We start from the raw sequence: 23,141 nt of genomic DNA on the forward strand, positions 1-23,141 counted from the left end.
TAACTCCACATGCACCAATGAGGAGGCTGATTACCCGTATACAAGTGTTACTTCTGGAACTATAGAATTGTTGGCTTATATGTTGCCGTATTTCCATTGTTGACAGCCGCCGCTTGTTCTATACCCTATTCAGGCCGGAATGTAGGGTCAATTACTAACACACTTCTTGAAGTTTTGGCTAAGTGATCACGTCGACCTACCGCGTTGTCCATTCACAGTAAGGTTGGTGACTTCAAGCATTTCAAGGCCTTTCATTATCCAGTTTGTGGCTATAATGCGCAGTTAAACTTCACACATGATCAGCTTAAAATTTACCAAAATTCTCGTTAAATGATTCTCCAGCATCATTTGATTACAACAGAACATGCGAAGGTATTTTGTGGGCTAGTAATGTATTACTGACTCTTCATTACTTGGGTAATACGGGTAATATTAGGAATATATATTACAGACATGTTTATACTTTGTCTGCCCTGTTGTGAGTATGCCATATTTCATAACTGCATTTTGGTGTGATATAATTGCTTGAATGGGACGTTAGGACACACCACCAATCAAAACAAAGAGGAATGTAATAACATTATGGACAAAGGTACTCCTCTAATTATTTTATCTTTGCTGGCACATCTTCAAGATCTCTGCTTCCAAACGCGCATCTATTGCATGCCGGCGCTGTCGAGGGTTTATTTTGACGGTGTTACGTTTCCAAAAGTGTTCATCGACCGTACGGGTGACCTTTACGCGGCGCCGTCTGCGACGCCGGCGTGCGTGCCATGCTCGGCCAATCAATACACCACCAGCGGAGTGGAGAGGCGTTGTCTACTCTCGGTATTCTCTTCGCGAGAAGTAACGAGACGGATGTGACGCGAGTTACGCGGCCTAAATCTCTCTACCTCATCTTTTCAACATGTTACACTCTTGTTAATAAATTACATGCCTCGTTTATAGTCGATTTGTGCCTTGCAAATGTAGACGTGGAGAAAAGCAACATTAATGTGACGTAGTACTTCAGTGGCATCCATTTTGTTGATGTATTTCATTCTGCTGTGCTCAGTGTGTATACTGTAATACAAAAGTGGTTCATATGTTTGTGTTTCAGAACGAAATAACGGTAAATAATTATTCCTTAACTTATTTGTTGTGATATTAACCAAACACTTTTTACATCCATAACACTTGTTGGAGTCAAAGGTTATGTTTGGAAGTATTTCGTAAAAAAAAAAAGAGGTATAGTATAATTGAGTCAAATTTTCAAAATAAATTCAAAAATAACTAATACTAATATTTATGAAGCTTGACCAACGTGGGTTGAGAAAGCAGCTCGATGACCTACCTCAAATAAAATGGATGCCGCGTAGTCATTCCTTACGGGCCAATTAATATAGAAGTAATTGAAGGCAAGAGTGACAAAATGAGGTACGAGAATTAGAGTTTCTAATTTTAAGACCAGTAGAATACGTGGATTTTCTATACTGAAGATTTAACGGAAGATAGATTTAGAAGCAAGATGGCGTACCGCGTGTTGATGCAGTGAAGTGTTTCCTTATTTCCGTCAGCGGTGTCCAAGAGAGTTGCAAAATACTTTATACAGGGGTTTTCAGTTCTCTCGTGTTTATTATTATTATTATTATTATTATTATTATTATTATTATTATTATTATTATTATTATTATTATTATTATTATTATTAGCGCTAAGATTTCTTTCATTTCTTATTTCATCTTGATAATCTCAGATAATAACCGAGAAAATATATCCCACATTTAATGCTAGAATACAAATTCATGTTACGAAAACTGTTAAATGTCTTCGTGACTTACGTTTCTAGATTGCTCTCAAGCAAATTTTATAACTATTGTAGGACTACCCATTGAGAGTTAATTCATAGCAAGTTGTCAACAAGTTCTTGATTCATACTCTGGATGTTTACAAATCGCTGTAAATATAACATGAAATCATATTTTCTTCTAGATCACAAGACGATTCTACATTCTTCGTTTTTTACAATTGGCTTTACGTCACACCGTCACAGATAGGCCTTACTGCGACGATGGGATAGGAAAGCCCTAGGAGTTTGAAGAAAGCGGCCGTGGCCTTAATTAATATACAGCCCCAGAATTTTCCTGGTGTGAAAATGGGAAAACAGGGGAAAAGCATCTTCAGGGCTTCCGCGAGTGGGGTTTGAACCCACTATCTTCCGAATGCAAGCTCACAGCTGTGCGCCGCTAACCGCATGGCCGACTCGTTCGGTAATTCTTCATGTAATTAAGTTATGAGCTTCATATTCAAGCCTTCGTGCAACTATTTTTCTTTATTTATATCAGTGCCAAGTGAAGGGATTTACCCGTATTAAAGGCTAGTATCGTTACTCAAGTTACATAATACATGTTACATCTGTTCCAGGGGAAAATTACCGAGATAAAATATACTTTACCTCCAGTCTTGAAATTCATCATCTGGAGTGGCCAGATGCAGTTTATTTTTGCAGTGTTTATGATTCCAGCTAATATAAGTTAGCTGTTAGGTTAAGAAGTCCCATAGCAATGACACATCCTTTTCCTGCTTCAATTGACCCATCATCATGTGAACTTCATATGATCAGGTGGGACACTTGTATTTGTCCATTTCCAATACACTACGCAGACATTTGACACATTCCGTTTGGCATCTTATATTATAACTGATTACTTGTATTTTTATTACAATTCAATAATTCCGTAGTTTGACAAATTATAAACGAAGATTTATATTATGTATGGACTGTACTTGATACACAATTTTGAGGTTTTCTGTAATTTATTTACGTTCCTAGTGATATTAATCATATTAGCAAGTATGTGAAGATAATACAGACGAAAATGATTATTTCATCGCAGTGTTACTTTGTAAAGAAACACATTCAACATATCGTTCCTTAAGAAATAGCACCGTGTATCTGACAATGCTCTTCCTATCCATTATGTTCCTTAGGACTGGTCATGCCTGTCAGCCACATAGGGGTATGCAGTCCATCATAACAATTTTAGTTGAGCTCATTTTCCTATGCGCGTGGGTAAAGGATAATGAATCTTACTGTACTGTAATGTAGGAATGTATGTTTGCATGGCATAACCCCCTCCTACAGTATGATGTATTTAAGGCTCATTTTTCTTTACACTCGCGCATAGGAAAATGAACTCAACGAAAGGTGTTCTGATGGACTGTATATCAATATGTGGCCCGGGGGGGTAACCAGATTTCAAGAAAATATTGGACAGGAACAGCATTGTCAGATAAGCGGTATTGTTTCTTAAGGGACGATATGGTGTCTAATTTTAAGAACACAGCTTCCTCCATTCTCACATAGAAGAACCGTGAAAGCAATAACCGATTATTCCCGTGTACAAATCAATCTCGTATTCCGATAGACTCTGAATCTGATTCCCTATATCCCAACAATTCGAACTTAAATTTGGTTAGAACATGTATAATTACTCAAGATACTTGTTATTTGGCAACCAGTCTTGTATCGTCTCACTTCAGAATACACGCAGCATATTCTTCAGTCGGACGCGAATGAGTAATGGCATATATCTAGCCTCTCGCTGATCATCTAGAATGCGTCAAAGTGCTATGTCATTGGGAGTTTAACTCACTATCAGCGTAACAGTCATAAACCAATCAGTTGTCCCTTTATTGAAGACGATATTTCTTATTATCAGTATTGAAATACTTCATCCGAGGTCTCATTAGTTACGTGAAAATACTAATCCTCCATCGACCAAGTTATTTTCCTAAGTCATACTGTTTGATCGTGTTAATACTGTTGTTTCAACATTCTCCTATGTGAATGTACACAAATAGAGTTATTGAAGTTTTCTGGTTGCTAATACATCCTTTGAAGGAGTGATTATGAACCAATTACAACCTCCCTTATTTTAATTTGTTTACTGACTTTTGTATCCATTTTCTCTTCTTCGTGTATACGTATTGTGTTTCTTTATCACGCTTTCTTCTTGAAACTACGTGTCCTTATCCAGTAATATATATCGTGTGTTTCAAAGTCTTTGTAATTTACCATTTCTGTGTAACATATTATTTCCTCAAGTATCTCGGATCAACCTTATAGTTCTATAAAACATAATATTTTGGTCTGTTGAAGTTTGCAAGAGACAATTTGCTGTTGAAGTTTGTCACTTTCAAAATGATTCGTATCAAGGAAGGAACTGAATATCTTCTTATCGTGATTGGTGGAAACCCACTCCAAAATGCAAAATAATATGGAAAAGAAATTTCGTCTTGATATCTGAACAAAATAATGATTTCTACGGTTTTCTGTGATGAATGCTTATTATTATTATTATTATTATTATTATTATTATTATTATTATTATTATTATTATTATTATTATTATTACTTTATATGACATACATAATTCAAAAGCTATTTACAGAATTATAATTCCATACATTTTCGTGCATCGAAGAAGACGTGTAACTTACATTAATGTACGTGAACTTGAAACTGTTGCATACAACTCTTGAGCGACTATTATTCAACCTAGGTTTCTATGTTTGCTCTCATAGGATCCGATGTTCACTTCATATGGCAAAGCAGAAATGTTTGATCTTCAAAGAATGTATTTGATGTCGAACCAGTAACTAGTCCAGACATAAGAAGTAGCTTTTAATATTTTATAAAAATTAATAATTACAGAAATATTGTCTAAGTTGCTCTTTCGGTTTTATAATCGTCATCAGACTAGTGGTTTTGCCTCCTATATCTTGAACAAAAATTCAAATGTAATTGTGAAACAGGTTTGAATTGCAACTCTCTTGGACATGCGCATTTGCACTGCTCGTCAACTAGCGGCGTAGTGGAGCTCTCATGTGGCTGTGCTGTTACAAGGTGAGGGGCTTCACATTGCTCTCGCTTCAATCATTATGAATTGCAACCTTATTGCAATGTTTGATAAGACAACGATAGATTTTTCCAAGGAATTTATCGAGTTTACCATTTTTGTATAGACTATGTGATGGGTATCAGCTAAATATGAATTAGGGGCAACTAATAGACTGGTTAAACAGCAGGATATTCCCTAGCTCAGAATCAACAATAGTATTTACTGATGGTTTTTGTAATTAAGAAAACATGAATTCTCTTAAAAAACATCACATTCAACTGGCATTCGTATGAAGTTAATCCTGTTGCTGTTAATAATAATAATAATAATAATAATAATAATAATAATAATAATAATAATAATAATAATAATAACGACGATGATGATATAGTATGAAGTCTTGGAGAAATATCACACGGGGAAACATTGTAAGATTTGCAATAACGACTTCGATTTAGTGTTTCATATTTTTAGATAATTATATGAATGAATTGCAAGTTATATCAACGATTCACGATAATCGTTTAAATTACCTTGAAAGAAATATGTTGAATGATGATAACAATGTTTAGATATTGTAGAAATGTGTTTATATCTACAATACACAAGAATAAATAAAGTAGGCTACTTGGAGACAGGTACGATAAATTTAAATTTACAGTTATGTTTGCATTACGAAGAACGGGTAATGCTTGCCTCAAGCAATCTAACGTAATTCAAAGTCCTGAATTCCCAATATTCTTCATTCAATAGCCGTAGTCAAATAACATAGTAACGAATAAGCATATATTTGACTGTTACATAGTTTTGTTATATATTTCGTACTTTAATTATAAATTCATTTACATGATTGTATTGTCCAGTTGTTCACATAACATCTCATGTTTCCAAAATAACTCCGAGAATTAGTTCATTCATTCACTGACATCACTTAGTACTCAATAGATCCCTCTCTATGTGATCTATGTGCAGTATGCCTATGCAAGAAAAGAGCACTGTGACATCATCTGTGATTATCGCTGAAATGAATCAGCAGAGAGGGATTTTCTTCTTCTTCAAGTCCTAGCTGATTACAGCTTAATCATACACTTTTTGGGGTCAACTCTCTCCTGTCTACAGTTCTCCTCGCTCACACGAAACATCAGCAATGAATTATGATTAATGTATATCCAACATAAGTCAACCATTTTGTGAGGAGGGGATCTTCTTTGGGTTCCGAAAGATGAAGTTTGAACTCAGAAGCGAAGACAGAAAACTTATCAAAAATGCTAAGTAGGAATCTTTCGCCAGATATAACAATATAGAATTTCGCACCAGATATAAGTAAACGTTTTGTTGATATAAATACATGCAATAATGCTGTAATGGTAACTTGCCATGGAGAATATAATACTTCCATATCTACTTATTAAAGGTGGCTCAAGGAAGAGAGATTTTTTTTTCAATTCGCTTTACGTTTCACCGACACGGATGAGTTTTATGGCGACGATGGGTTAGAAAAGGTCTTGGAGTGGGAAGGAAGCATCCGTGGCCTTAATTAAGGTACAGCCCCTGTATTTGCCTATAGAGTAGGATTATTTACTCCAGTTGCTTATTTCCATTGATTTAAGGGGTATGTTTAAACTGGATAAATAAATTCAGTTGCAAATTCTGAGTTGTAAATTATTTGTTATTGTTGTTGTTGCTGCTGCTATTATATTACGCAAACATTGCATATGTTTTAATGTTAACTGAAGTTATCGAAATTAGGGAGTCACTTCCATTTGAGGATAACTGACCAGACCATGCAAGTAACCAACAAGAGCTGCCACACAGGGAAGTGGGATCTAAGCTCAACTCAGCGTTTGGATGTCCCTCTACAGTTGAAAGGAAATCAGATTTAGTTCTTATAGTCTTCTAAAAATAGGCTGACTCAGTGTTGCAGATATCACAGAGAATGCACTGGTGCTTAGTTTTCTTGAAATTTTAAACGATTAATTTATTATCCTTACAAGATGAGTTTCTATTTACAATTAGCCCATGATGGAAGATATTTAATCAAGGAAGCTTGTCTGTTCTTTTTGATAGCGTTGAACTCGAAAAGTTTTCTTCCAAGTCTCATGTTGTTGCAGGAACATTGATTTTAAAGTACTGGTAGCACGTTCTTTGACCAGGTGCAATGATTCCAAGAGCATGAAGCTGGTTCTGAGAATAAAATACAACCACACTGAATTAATTGAAATATGTAGCAAGCTGTATGCAAAGTAAGATGCAGTTTTATATCTATTGGTATTGTGTGTTTTTAAAGGGTTTTACACAGTTTCTTATTAGCTGACTGGATGGATCAGAGGCAACTCATGATCTTAACTTCACAAATTCGATCCCTGCTGAAATAGTCGATTTTTGAAGGGCGGGCAAGGGTCTTTGTACTCCATTGTCATAAATACTGGCATGGTCAAGACCTATGGTGGTACATTCACTTTTAGAAGCCACCCAGTAGAACTTCACTTCATTGGTGGATGAGATAGCCGTCGGAATGCCGAAATTGTTACGCAGACGGCCTAAATTGCACCACTTCATAAGGTCTGTGACGTGATAGCTGAGGTCAAGCAATGTATTAATATTAGAAGGACCCTTTCGTTACATTTGAGGACAAACGCGCAAAACGTGAACTTCTAGATGGTACTATTAACGCAGGGGAGAATACCTTAATGACATGGCTTTGTACTGTATGCGTGAGAACAGATAACACAAAGAGAAAAGGAAATTTTATTGTAAACCCTGTCCGTGGAATATTATTTTATGAAATAATTATGCGCTAATGGTTGTTAATTATTACCTTTCAGAGCAAAAGGAATTTAGACATATCTTTGTAAATGGACTGCTTGAGTTGAGTAGGCATAATGGCACTCAAAGATCAGATCCCATGGTAGTTGATTAGCATTAACGTCTACTTAAATGCAATTTTTGCATACACTAGCGAACGCGATGTTGTCATTCATTTCTCAGACATTAATAGCCTTATGTTCACTTTTATGAGTTCAGTTAAACGTATTTCGCTCAGAATTTAACATACAGAAGCTCACATGTCGATTTAACCACTTATGTGATTACAGTATGTCATATTTATCAACCAGAAGCGTAATAGTTGAGATTAATTAAATTAATTAATTGCGTGTGGCTATTTCTAGCCGAGTGCAGCCCTTGCAAGGCAGACCCTCCGATGAGGGTGGGCGGCAGCTGCCATGTATTGGTAACTGCGTGTTATTGTGGTGGAGGATAGTGTTATGTGTGGTGTGTGAGTTGCAGGGATGTTGGGGACAGCACAAATACCCAGCCCCCGAGCCATTGGAATTAACCAATTAAGGTGAAAATCCCCGACCCAGCCGGGAATCGAACCCGGGACCCTCTGAACCGAAGGCCAGTACGCTGACCATTCAGCCAACGAGTCGGACAATAGTTGAGATTAAAGTGAGTGTACCTGCTGATGAACGATCACCCAATATCTTTTATCGCGTAACATCGTTTATCCGCCTTCAGTGGCAACTCTCTGCATGTAATAATAATAATAATAATAATAATAATAATAATAATAATAATAATAATAAACAAGACAAAACCCATGGCGCAAAAGCCCCGAAGGACCGTGGCCTACCAAGCGACAGCTGCTCAGTCCGAAGAACTGAAGATTACGAAGTAATTGATGTATGGCTGGCACGGCGAATCCTCTCGGCCATTTTTCTTGGCTTTCCAGACCGGTGACGGTACCTCACTGTCAGATAGCTCCTCAATTGTAATCACGTGCCCTCAGATCCAGGTAAAAATCCCTGGCCTGTCCGGGAATCGAACCCGAGGCCTCCGTGCAAGAAGCAGGCACACTACCCCCACACCGTAGGCCCGGCAATAGTAATAATAATAATAATAATAATAATAATAATAATAATAATAATAATAATAATAATAATAATAATAATGTCCGCCAATGTGGTGTAGTGGTTAGCGTGATTGACTGCCACCCCCGGAGGCCCGGTTTCGTTTCCCGGCTCGGGCACGGAATTTGAAAAGTGGTACGAAGGCTGGAACGGGGTCCACTCTGCCTCGGGAGGTCAACTGAGTAGAAGGGGGTTCGATTGCCTCCTCAGCAATCCTCGAAGTGGATTTCCGTAGTGTCCTACATCTCCTCCAGGCAAATGCCGGGATGGTACCTAACTTAAGGCCACGGCCACTTGTTTCCCTCTTCCTTGTCTATCCCTTTCTATCTTCTCATCCCCTACAAGCCCCTGTTCAGCATAGCAAGTGGGGCCGCCTGGGCTAGGTACTGGTCATACTCCCCAGTTGTATCCCCCGACAAAGAGTCTGAAGCTCCAGGACACTGCCCTTGAGGCGGTAGAGATGGGATCCCTCGCTGAGTCCGCGGGAAAAGCCAACCCTGAAGGGTAAATAGATCAAGACAGGAAGAAAGAAAGGAAGAATAATATTAATATGTGGTTTACATTTCGTGAAATAGTATCGGTCTTACGACACTCCTTAGAGATTGAGGTCTCTTCATTTCTGCTAAGACTGTTCTTTGTTTACTTTAGTATATCCGTTTCCACGGAATTTAGGCTTGTGACAAAACTTCCTCAGCCTATCCGTTCTACCTAAAACGACTTATGAAAACACGAAATAACCTTCTGAACTGTTTTTATTGAAAAATAACCACGAGCAACCACAAATTCACCACACCATAACGTAACCTACTCTATTTCAACAGTCTATTGATATTGGAGACGTCGAAAGAAGGGCTTTCCCTTCTAATTCCAGGCATTTGTTCCTGTATATCATGAAATATTGCCGTTTACCGTCTGCTGTACTACAGTGAAGTGCAAAGGAGGCGTGACATTTAAATTGTCACGTTTCGGGTAGTAATAAATAACTCAAAATTAAAGTCTAATCTGCTGAAACAGGCGCCATTTTTAACTAAATCATCAGACCGTGAAAACACTCTAAAATCCAACATTCTATTTTTTTAGACCTGTTCACGACTGTCTCTCGTTAAGCACTATGCCAAGTGACTAACCAACTCAGCCAGTCCATTAATGAAGATATGCTTATTCTATGAACCTGGCTCTGAAGAGCTATAATTAAAATGATTACTACATTATTATGTTATAAAAATTTTCCATGGTACAAAATTTAGGGTTTTATTCACCTCCGTCTTTTTCGGTCAGTAGTACATAACAATTTACTAACGTAATAGCTTATTTCTGTAACAGCATGTTGGCTGTTCGCCATTCGTGACTCGTCCAGGCGGTGAACAGGAGGGATTACACAAGATTGTTACTATTCTCTACGCATGTGTTGATTGCAGAGCATAGTTCAGCATTTCTGCAACATGTAACTGAAATCCATTCTGAAATTAAGAGCCACTTACCATATTTCATACTGTTAAAAGCAGTTATGATTCGAAATTGAAGTCATATAATATACAAACGGGGAGAGCGGATTGTAAATATATGACGTGGTTCATTTACTACGACGTCTCAGCGTCTCTCATGTGCTTAAAGAGAAGCAATAATGTCATTGATTTGGACTCTGGATCTTCTGACATCAGAGGCTGTTAGATTTTTCACAGATGCTACAGACCTCTGTGAATCTGTTGAGGGACTCAGCCGTTCTCTGTTCACAGCAAATAGGGCATACTGCATTGTAGGCTCTTCTGATTTCCCCACACGCATCATAAAATCATTAAATACGGAGTCTGACCACTACCATAATCTTCTCCTCTTATGTTAAATGTTTTTGATATATTCACTTCACGTGATGGCAATGCTGGCGATATCTTTATCAAAATATCTCACTGTGTGGAATAATGATAGCATGACAGATCCAGATCCCAGAATTGCGGGTTTAAAACCGGCAGAGGAGATAGTCGAATTTCTGAAGGGCAGAAGAAAGTCTATTTGACACTGCATGTCGTACAATATCGGCATATAACTGGTCTCTGGTGATAAAATTGTACCCAGCAAAATTATTTTTTAAAGTTCAGTCATAGGTCGCCCAAATATTCTTGTTTCTCTGCCATTTAGTAGAGGAAAACGGAAACTTAAAAATTGACATGCAAGCAGCCTAAATATTGTCAAATCAAGACGCCTGCTCACGACTGACGAGTCCGTACAATTATTATTATTATTATTATTATTATTATTATTATTATTATTATTATTATTATTATTATCAAAATATGAAAAAAGAAAGTCGCGTATTCCAGTATCGTCGTTGTGCCCGTGAAAATGGCCATGTGACTTTATTGTCGGGGAAATACTGATCCGCACCACACATAGGCCTGGAGAACGAGCATTCCTTGGGTTTGATCGCACACTGTTGAACCTTAGATAACAGAACCTAACCGGCAACGATAAATGTTGTACAAAGTGTAGGAAAAATGCCAGTCATCTAACTCTCAATTTTCATCTTTTGTTTATTTTTTCAATTTGCTTTACGTCGCGCCGATGGGATAGGAAAGGGCTACGAGTGGGAAAGAAACGGCCGTGGCCTTAATTAAGTTACAGCCCCAGCATTTTTCTGGTGCGAAATTAGGAAACGACGGAAAACACTCCGACAGTGGGGTTCGAACCCACTATCTTCCGAATGCAAGCTCACAGCTGCGCGAGCCTAACCGCACGGCCACTTGCTCTGTCACCCTCATTCTGATGGGGTAAGTAACGTAAAGTCTTTCTAGACGTGGTGTAAGGTCCAAATGCCTCCAGGATATTTTAAGTCACAGTTATGTTGAGCAATGTCTAGTATTCATGAGACTTAATGATCCGTCAAAATACGGAGGTCAGAATTTTACACAAATACAATACTCCCTTCATTCACACCGGTAAAATTTGAACTGAGACAAAGCATAACTATTGAGAAGACTTCAACCTAATAAATTATGATTGCTTAACTGCATTACCTTACTTTCTCCCAGCTATCAGCTTCGGCATTTGAACAATAGAACCCTAAATGATATATCTCTTTAATTTTTGCCGCTCTGTCTGTACTATAACAGTTCAAGCAGAAACACTTGATAGTCGATAGATAGATAGATAGATATCAATTTATAAATTATTTTCTTAGTGTAACTGATAGTCTGACACTATGTTCGTGACACTGAAAAGGTCAAGGTTCTATCCCTAGCAGTGAATGTGATTTAAGAACTGTCTCTCCAATTTTCAAGCTGCTGTTCGCAATGTCCCATCTAGGGCACCGCCCGCCGCAATGTAAGAAGTCTTACCTTCTGCATTCCACATAAATAAAAAAAAAGGTTTATCTTTATTAGAGAGCGCTATGCAGTTCAGCATTCAGTCTGCAAGCCTCTGTGAATGAACTGAGACCCTACTCAACTTTCTGTTTCGAGTAACACTGTGGCATCTTCCAGACCTCTTACCACGAAATCATTAAAACGCACAGTCTAACCATAATTTTGTAGGTTTCTCCCCACCCCTTACCCTTATGGGCGAAACCATTATTATCCTAGATAATTAATTCTCCATTTGTCAAAGGCGTCCCCACCACCGAAGCCGGTCAATAGGCTCAGTTTCATCCATCGAGTTCATTCTTTAGGTAGTCTTAACATAGTTCAGTAGGTCTACTAATATGAGCTTTTGTAAGTAATTTTATATGGAATTAGGGAAGTACTCTGAAAATTATAAACCAATATTATTATCATCTTCTTATTCCTGAACGTTTTTCCCAATTTCTTGTGGTCGAATACTTTATGTAAATTTCGTCCAGTGTAACGGTCAGATGCTCTTCTTCCCGTCAAACCCATGTGGAGGGATGCAATCACTATTGCGTGTTTCTGTGGTAAACCAATATTATTATCGTTACAATAATACTTAGAAAACTTATTATTATTCCGACACGATATATACCAAGGACAACTCTTCGGTTTAATAAAACAATACATAAAAATATATTATTTCCCCTTTGAACAAACGTGTTCATAAGGCATGCAATGAACATTGGACATAAGAAATATCCTGGACGTATGGGTTAAACCAAGGGAGTGTGAAGTGAATTTCTTTATTCCAGCGAGGATGAAAGTGTTGGGAGAAAGAATGTTTAAAACTGAACTAAGTTGTATTTGAAAGCGGCTCTGGCTGATAAACAAGGTGGAAAATGTATCTTCCCGGCACTTTTCTGGACAAGAGAAAGCCGGGATGAGTGACTCAGACAGTTGAGCCGCTGGCCTTCTGACTCCAACTCGGCAGGTTCGATCCTGGCTCAATCTGGTGGCATCTGAAGGTGTTCAAATACGTCAGCTTCGTGTCGGTAGATTTACTGGCACATAAAAGAACTCCAAAATTTCGGCACTTCGGTGACTCCGAAAACAGTCAAAAGTAGTTACTGGGACGTACAACCAATAATATTATTGTTGTTGAAATAGTAAACCATTAAAAATCACTTCAAGAAAAGCCGCGAATAAGATTGAAACTGAATTCACTTTGCAGTTGGCTGAGGCTAAAATCCTTCGTGACATATCCGGGAATAAAACTCGGGCGAAATAGGTTAGAAGTTAATACACAAACCCCTAGACCACGGCAGTGGCTACTATTTTAATCTGGCCATGTCATGGCTATTTCAAGTTGCATCGCGTAAACTTCTGTGCAAATTTAACATCTGTGTCGGGGAGAGGTTGAAAGCGCACATCTTGCCTCTAGTAGGCTACAAAACTTATTTACCTTGGTAAATCCATCTTAACCTTATGGGCTAATGCCGATGTATTAAAGTGAGACGACATGCTAGGCAGATGCTAATATCGTGCACAGCCTGTTTATCGACGGTTGTTTTCCGTGGAACGGGAAGTAAGTATCGAGCACGACGGATCATTCCAAGTTACTGGACCGGGTTGCTTACTTTTCGTATCAGATAACACCTCAATTATTTTCATGAGACTGAATGGATCAATACCTCTCTCAAATTCGTGGTAGAGGTGTAGACTAAGCCTGAAGCCTTATGGATAGTAACTTGGTACTCCAAAGACTTGGCTGTAATACTCTGGGCAAATATTTTAAGTACTTAGTACGTTTTGAAACAATGGATATCTCAAAAGCAGATGTTCTGAGAATAAACTCTAGTAATCGAAGAATTAAAATTCAAATCGTGATAGGTTTCTGGCTTCATTGTTATTTGCATGTCACAGAGGGCTCTTTGTCTTTAGTGATAAATATTTTCCAAATTAGATTCATTTTAAGTCGGAAACACAAGCCGGATATGAAATACATCAACGAGAGTATAGTGAATTACGTAGCTCATGAGCGCTTTATTGCCTTTGGGTCGTAAACTTACGGAATGGCATCATGCTTTCGCAATTTATCCCTCATTAACTAGAAATGAAGCTTTACAAAAAGTATGCATCACAAATTAAAGTAGTTCTATTAAGATAGAAGAGAATAGTAACAATTTACAGTCGCGAAGTGATAGAAGTTTGTACAATTCGCTAATTTAGATCATTAACTTTAATTTACCTGTAAACTGAGGCATTAACCAAGAGAGCTGCTATAGCTTATGTGCGGATATCAGTGAATACTTCCTTTTGGTTAGGGAAACAAATAACTTCGAATCTCATACTGGTCCATTTCCTACATTTTAAATCAAGGCAAGTGTCAGGACGGTATCTTTCTCAAGAAGCAGAGCCTGTTATTTTTCACCCTATCTTACTTATAGATATGTCCATCGGCACCTACATAACTACAGTGTCTGCTCAAAATATTTTCATAGATTCCGTAAGTACACATACTTATTGCCCAAGGTGGTTCCAGTACAACAGCAATGGCTCCTTTCATTTCGTTCAATATACTGCTCAAAATATGGTACAGTATAAATATAAGGTGACCTGGGTGTGCATTGTGCGGGAACTTCAATAATAATAATAATAATAATAATAATAATAATAATAATAATAATAATAATAATAATAATAATAATAATAATAATCAAGAATAAGAAGATATTAGATGGATGAAACATGAAACAAACCATAAAGGGCGTATTTGTGGTACGTACATCACAGCAGCTTTCCTCCGACGTACTAACAGGCATTTGAATTAACATACCAAGTATGGACTGATAGTAAAATGAAAGGAATAGCTGTATAGTAAATACAGAGTTTCTCTCATCGGTCGGCCGGCGGGTGCGCCGGACCTGCCTGCCTGCCTGCCTGCCCGCTCTTGCTAACTCTTCACATTGTGATAGGAAACTACGATTCACACGCATTACTCCGTTTTTCGTAAGTGAGGCTATGTCTCTCCTGATATGTCTTGTAGCTCACCATACTGAGCTCTTTGAAACCCCGGTTTCTAGTTCAAGTCGCCGTGGGAATCTCGTAGGCTTATGTTCTAATTTTTCTGCCGCTTCGTTTACTTTCTTCTCCTGAAGCACATTTCTTTTACCCTTCGCTTATTGAGTAAAGAACCTTTACCTCTCAATTTGTAACGAATTTGCGCATGGTATCTCTGTGTTGAGGACGTACAGCTGGAAATTGTGTTATAAATCATCTAACGACTTCCCTGAAAGACTTTGTTTTCACATAACTGTCGTACTGTGTACACACGTGGAGGCATTATGAGAATTAAACCCCGAACTAACATTTCTTAACTCGAAAACTTTTGGAGCGACAAATAGAAACTTGTTGAATGTTCTAAGCACGGAGCACAACTCGGAAAGCGAGAGACCTGCGGTATTGTTGCTATGCCGCGTAAGGGGGAAACTCACTGTAAATATTATTAATATAAATCTATATGGCTTGAATAAAATAACCTACATTCAAATCCATAAGACCTCCTTGAATGAATAAATAATCTCCATATTCAACCACTCACACAAAGAAAATTGTTCTGATTTACTGCATATCCATAAATCATTTGGCAGGGAGGCTTGAGCACTCCTAGGGAAAACAATGGATAGGAAGGACACTGTCGGACTCGCGGTATTGTTTCCTAAGCGCAATGTACCGGTCTGGAGAGCGGACAAGTCTCGCAGGTGATCAGCTTTTCAGCTTTTTCCCCTTAGATAAGACTGTTTTAAGGGGAAATATTCTCCAAGCTATTTCTACATTTGGTGGTTATTTCAAAGTTATTCCATAATTCCCATTCGGATTTTCTAATAATTTGCGTGGCTTCATTCTTTCCCCTGTGCTACGTTCCCAATTCACTGATTTTTTTGTTAGAGACAATTTTAATGTACCTTCCTATTACACCAGCTTGCTACCCTGTCTCAGTCGTTCCACCAAAACGTAGAACTATTTCATTCTTTGTGGTCTGCTTTACTGGATAAATGCAGTGAGCAGGTTAAGCTCCGCTTTTATATTTCTCAATAACTTTGTCAAATGTCTGAGACCTTCGCTATGAACGATATAATTTCTTTTACCGGATTGACAAACTGATCCCATTGTTCCCTCCCAGTATCACATCATTATTTAAACTAAATTAACGCCAAGTTACTTAGGATTTTTACACATTATCAGATGCAATTCAATTCACTGCTGTAGCAATATTGCTCAGGAAGAAACGCTCCTAGACATCTCAGGTATGGGATTGCGATGAATACGACAGGCAGGAGCCCCGAGTTATGTTGTATTTAGAAACATCACTATAAGAATTAGAACCCTTTGTATTGCGAGAAGCCAACTTTCCTCTGATGTAGTTAACTTGTAAAGGCCATACAAAGATCGTTGAAAGTTTTAGTGGTATTTTCTTTCCCATGAGAGAATCGTGAATTTGAAATACCGGTTGTTGACATAGCCCCCTTTATCGGTTCGTTTAAGTTCATGCATCGTCCGGCTAAATGGTTAGCGTGCTGGCCTTTGGTCACAGGGGTCCCGGGTTCGATTCCCGGCAGGGTCGGGAATTTTAACCATCACTGGTTAATTTCGCTGGCACGGGGGCTGGGTGTATGTGTCGTCTTCATCATCATTTCATCCTCATCATGACGCGCAGGTCGCCTACGGGAGTCAAATCATAAGACCTGCACCTGGCGAGCCGAACATGTCCTCGGACACTCCCGGCACTAAAAGCCATACGCCACTTCATTTCAGTTCATGCATCTGAAATATCTCTTATTTTGTTAAGACTCTAGTTGTTTCTTCTTTAAAACAACAGAAAACTATAGAGACTCAATTGCTACCTATTACAGCATACTACATTTACCCCATCTCGAGAAGCAAGTGCTTTACCTCACCCTTCAGTTCTCAGTGAAAATGAGAACAATTTTCTAGGAACACTTATGATTGTTGCAATGAACAATCATGGGTTCCTATAAACTTCCTTAGGATGGATTCCATTTTAAAATGAGCCATATATCTAAACTAAAACCCTAAAAAGGAAACTAGAACGAGGAAGTTACTCAGTACTTTTCCTAACGGCTAATTCCACTTATAAAACAATTTATAAGGTTAAACAACAGAAGAGATTTCCCACTGAGCAGAAACTGGTTAACATTGACATTAAATGTGTTTTAGTATACACTTCCCCAAATTTACCCTGTCTACATATCGCAATAGTCCGGCCATATTGAACTATCGGGCTGAGAGTTTGTTGGATCTCAAATGACTGAGCTGTGTTTGAGTATGTATTGATAAACCGAAGCCGATATTGAATAGTATCTATATTTCTGTGTGCTCCGAATTTCAAAGGGGCCAATCCATGTGCATAGTGAATTTTAAGTAAATTCAGATTCTTAAGAGGTTATTGGATTCTCTATTACATCTAAATGAATATTGGAATTCATCGTCCGACTCGTTGGCTGAATGGTCAGCGTATTGGCCTTCGGTTCAGGGAGTCCCGGTTTCGATTCCCGGCAGGGCCGGGATTAACCATCATTGGTTAATTTCTCTGGCACGGGGGCTGGGTATATGTGCTGTCTTCATCATCATTTCATCCTCATCACGACGCGCAGGTCGCCTACGGGAGTCAAATCATATGACCTGCACCTGGCGAGCCGAACATGTCCTCGGACACTCCCGGCACTAAAAGCCATTCGCCACTTCATTTGGAATTCTTCCTGACTTGAGAATTAGGTTTTCAGAAAAATTATAAGGTATCTTTAGTTTGACATTTCTGTTATGAAAATGGTTCGATTAATCGCATCTTTGTGCCACTACAGAGAACGAAAATAATTAATTCCGTATAGTGTTCATAGAGTGTTTTCGATTAGAAACATAGACGAGAACATTAAGATATACTTCATAGAGTCTCGATATTCTCAATTCAATCCTTCAGAACTTTCAGTTTTATCAAAAACTCTTTACGATAACCACTTTTATCGCTATTTAAATTACGTGTGCTGGTAAAAAGTAAAGACTTTTGAGCCAACAATTTTGATAGTATGGAGTTTCGAATATAGAAGAAATATTTTGAAATTTTTCTCTAAAATTATTGCTCCATTCGGGATGTATCGCTTCTTTATTTAATTTTTTTGATACTCTTCCTCAAACGACTGAGATTTCCAAACTGACAAATAATATCACACAATACAAATTTAGTAAATTAATTACAATTTAGAGTAAAGGTTAAGCAATAATTCTAACGATATAGAGAAAACAATCCTTAGTGACAAAGGTATATAGAAGAAACAAAATATAAAAGAAAAATGCTTTCAGTGATTTAATTAAGAGGGTGGTGCGTAGAGATGATGTATTAAGGGCGATATCGAGGCTTTCATTGCATGTATGCCCCAGCTCACAGTGGTCTCATTTGGCACACCAAAGCCTCGTAAGTAAGTGACCAGCAATTTAGGAATGGTGCCCCCTGCACCCAGCATGGGCCCTATGACCTCGATGTCCTCAAGGTTGAAGTTATTCAGATAACAGGGAATGATTGGTGAATATATCCTATTTTCTTTCTTCGCTGACTTTAGCGGGCTGTTGTGCGTTTGACTCAAATCTTATTGTCGGATCGAGAACGAAATATTTTTCTGCTTCCGGGTTTGAAGACGATCATGTCGATTCGTCTTGTCCCACTGTCAACTGCAAGAACATCTTCATGTACTAGGTAACCTTTTCCATGTAGCATATCGGCCAAGGATGGTAGGATGTGATTGTGTCTGGTTTTTTGTAGCCATTCGCCGAATGGGCAATATCCTAAGAGGTGTGGCAAAGTTTCAATCTCACTGCCTCATCTTCAGTGGTTATTGTCTATGGATCTGTCTGGTATGGCGCGGACAGGGGCCACATTCGCTATTTTCTTATCCGCCGGCTGGCTGGAGTAAACTCTTGGTACACAAATATGCCTTTATCTTTCTGGTTTAATTGACATCAATTTTTATATTCTTGGTCTCTGAGAGATCTACTCACTTTCATGTTGTGCAACAGGCCGTCACATGTCTGAAATTTAGCAGCAGGTTTGGCGAGACATTCTATGTTAAGCGTGGATGCGCAATGTGCAGATTCGACTTCGTGATTTCTCGTGGCTGCAATGTTCTTATTGCCAGCTTTGCGGAGGATGTTACAGCTATTGATCTGTTGTAGAGCTGCTTCCCACGTTGCGCGAAAAAGACCGAGACCTTTAACCGCTATGGCTGAACGGATCATTGCATCCAGTGTGTCAACTGGAAGTGTTTAAATAGAGTACTCCTAAATATGTTGTCAATCCCTAGGGTATTTAACCTTGTTTAAAACTCACTTTACATATAACATTTTATGTAAAATACATATTACACTGGTATATATCTGTTCCATAGCTGTTGTTGAGATTTTACTTGTCTCATGCGTTAATATGTAGATATTAACTTTTATAAGTCGTTTGTTTTCATTAGCCTAACATTCAGCACCGTTAGTTAATCTTTTCAGTGTTTACGTGGTAAAGCTAGTGTATAGAGAACATTAATCAATCATAAATGATCTACATTCAGAGCTGCCGCTCAGGTGATAGATTCTGTTGCACGTTTTTACATTTCCTTAGTTCCCTTGACGTTCAATAGAACACAAAACATAAATTAATGAAATGAGACTTTGTTTCAATATTATTAATTTCTACTTATTAGATGCAAAGGAATGATTTCATTAATTAAATATATTGCTTATTTTTTGCGCATAGTGACGTGTACACTGAATTACAGCCAGAAACCAAGGAACATTTGTTTCCAAATTTTCAAGCTCTAGTTATTATAATTTAACAATAAAAACCCATTCAAAAATTTATAGTTCATACTAACTCACTTTAATAATGATTGTGATAATTTCATGTTAGTTTAGTAACCTATTTCCAGACAACGTTACTTGTAATATTTGTTACATTTAGATTTAGATTAACTAATTTTTAACGCACACGAATTTGAAGGAAAGCACTTGAATAATTCTCGTCCCATTTTGTTGCAGTCCGACGGGAACACAGCGTTCCTGCGAGCAGCGAGAGCTGGTCATCTGGACAAGGTGCTCGAACACCTCAAGTCCAACATCGATATCAACACGTCCAACTCGGTGAGTACCCCACAAGTTTACTTTCAGTTTTGATCTGAAGGTCCTTTGGGGACATAGACATATTTACCAAATTTCTCCTCAAATAAACAGCTACTTCATAATATTTGAGGGAATAATCATATACGGATCATTGGCTCAATTCTAGGTTGGACTTTACGAAGTAATTACATGCCAAATTAGATGAAAATGATTAAAATAAATAAAAAACAAATTATTACTGTTACGCAATCAAATAATTTCAATCGCTAAACCAAGAAACTAATAAGCAGTATAATGTCTCTCAGTAAAAGACTATGTGTCATTGAGTGTAACTTCGACGAACTAATTTAGTATACATTTACTGAATGCGAAACATCGTAGGACATAACCTAGTAAAATGGGACTGCACTGTATTTCAGGATAGTATTTTTTTCTTTTTCCATGGCATAACTCTGACATCTACTGCATCTTTCCTAATTGTTCTCTTTATTATTTTCTCTGTTCGAAGTAATCTGCTATACTTAATTGTTCGTTTCACATATAATTTTCTTCAAAATTATCAGGGGGTTAACATTCAGTTTACTAACGTTTATTATCAACTTCTTTCCTATTATAAAACTGGTGATTCTTACTATGTAGTAGTATGCACCTAGCGTTAGTATTTTCCTAAATTTAAGAAGTAAAGGAATAGAAAACGTTTCATGAGTAGTGACTAGGTCCAGCGGGGTGTATTGTTTCATGGGCGGGTTAAACAGTGACGTTGAGTGCCATTGAGAATCCTATAACCTGAGCGGAACTAACTTGGGACAAGGATACCTAGAAAGCAACGGGCAAAAGATATCCAATACAATGGAGCACGCCTACTAGAACACACACACACACACATATATACTAGTAATATATTAATGTGGAATGGAGTAAAGGTTGTAATTTTGTCCAAAGTTGAAAAATGTTTAATAAACGCTGGTAATAATGTTGAGCCTTATGTGTCATATCGCACCGACACAGATAGATCTTATGGTGATGACGGGATAGAAAAGGGCTAGGGGTGAGAAGGAAGCGGTCGTGGCCTTAATTAAGGCACAGCCCCAGAATTCGCCACTTACGTGGTCCTAATGTATCATAATTTGATAATGTGAAATGTAATGCAATATGGAAATATAAAAGAATATACATCATGTGAAAATGTAGCTCTAGCTTTTTGTGCATTTCCACCAATTCCACTTTGCTTTGATATATTTTTTGAAAATCTACACTTCTATTTAAAAGACTATTTGAAAACTGTACTATGTTGTGCGTACACGTTTTCAAATTAAGAAATTTCATTTTAACGACATAAGTTTATGAATTATACGAAAGAGGTATATTACAGTATTGCAACAGTGAAAACAGAGCACTGGTTCAGAAAGATAGTTATCTTTAGTTCACAGTATTGTTTCCTTCTCACTTTCTCAACCATAGATAGCAAATACTGAAATAACTCTACTGGCCAAATACAGTATCCTTCATCAAAATGAGTTAATCCAATTCTCTAGAAGTCACAGAACAGTATTTAGAGATTTCTCTTCATCCGGGCGTTAGGGTGAGGTTACATCCTGTTTTAGCACGTAACTGTGTGTATCGGGTATATAAAGCCTATTTCTGACATTTCCTTTGAATAGTAAAACGTGCTAGATGAGACAGAGATGACCACAAACTTCTTGGACATTGCTTGTCACAGACGTGCTAACTCTAGTACTAGGATCACTTGGGGTCACATGTTAATTCACGCGCTACATAGCATGTAGCCTTCTCTCACGAGCGTAATCGGTCTGTCGCAGAACGACTCGGGTGAAGACTCCCCGCAGATAATCATTTCGTCCCATTTACGGAATTCTCTCAGAGAACCTGGAATAACAGGCATTTCCAGCACAGTCAAACAAGTAGCCAAAACTCCGATGTTCTTCGCAATATGCAAAGAAAGATGGGAGGAGGAGAGACTGGTTTATGTTATAAAATAATTTATATTTTGTTTAGGCAATTCATAGAGCAAAGGATAGCTAAATTTTGATCTTCGTATCACATTCAAACACTTACCAGCAAGTCCAGTTTATATCTGTCTAGATATATCCCTTGTTATCATAGTATTATTAACTACTTCGAAATGACCCCTTTTCAGTTTATTAAACTGAAACATTATGTTAAAATGAGTTCATTTCAACATACCGATAAATTGAAATAATGGAAACATTGAAGACATTGTTATGTTATCAATAAACTTTCGAATTTATGACCATATAAATTACATATTTGTTGAACAAGATCTACATTTTCGAAATCCACCCTGATATTCACCCAATTGCTTGTCAAGCGTTGTCTCTACTCTGTTCGGCAAGATATCTTTGCTTGTCACCTTTTTATGCAGTGTGTGTATGAGTACCACTTTCCATTCTTCCGGAATCTTCTCATTTCTCCAAGTATCTTCAAGGATTTACTGTAGCTCTTGAATGATTTTCGGCTGAGACCATTTTAGGTCAGCTGTTATAGAGTCCTCTCCACTAGCTTTGTTGTTTTAGGCTGTTGATTATTTATTTAATTTCTTCAACAATGGGTTGCATACCCTCTTCAATGTTTTCATTTATTTCTGGTAATTCCGGCTTATAGTTTGGTTCAGGGCAGTTTAAAAGTTGATCAAAATACTTTACTAGAATTACAGAGTTGTCAGTATTGTTTAGGTCAATTCTACCATTTTCATCTTTAAAACATATACTGGGGGCATGATAAGCCTTTAATTTACTCTTAAAAATCTGATAGAAATGTCGGGGTTTTGGGTGTTATTTTTAACAAAACTGTCTTGCATTTCAATAAGTTGT

General features: G+C 37.7%; 1 protein-coding gene across 2 annotated transcripts in view; it reads left to right on the plus strand.

The window, feature by feature from the left end:
• The window catches only part of LOC136864670 (ankyrin-3), a 229,902-nt gene that overhangs the window by 39,394 nt on the left and 167,367 nt on the right, over window positions 1-23,141 (plus strand). For both annotated transcript variants that reach the window (XM_067141968.2, XM_067141969.2), the window contains exon 3: window positions 20,209-20,310. In XM_067141968.2, the coding sequence (XP_066998069.2) occupies window positions 20,209-20,310 (102 nt within the window). The remainder of the gene's footprint in view (window positions 1-20,208; window positions 20,311-23,141) is intronic.

This window comes from Anabrus simplex, chromosome 2, assembly GCF_040414725.1.
Source record: "Anabrus simplex isolate iqAnaSimp1 chromosome 2, ASM4041472v1, whole genome shotgun sequence".
Taxonomy (NCBI): domain Eukaryota; kingdom Metazoa; phylum Arthropoda; class Insecta; order Orthoptera; family Tettigoniidae; genus Anabrus; species Anabrus simplex.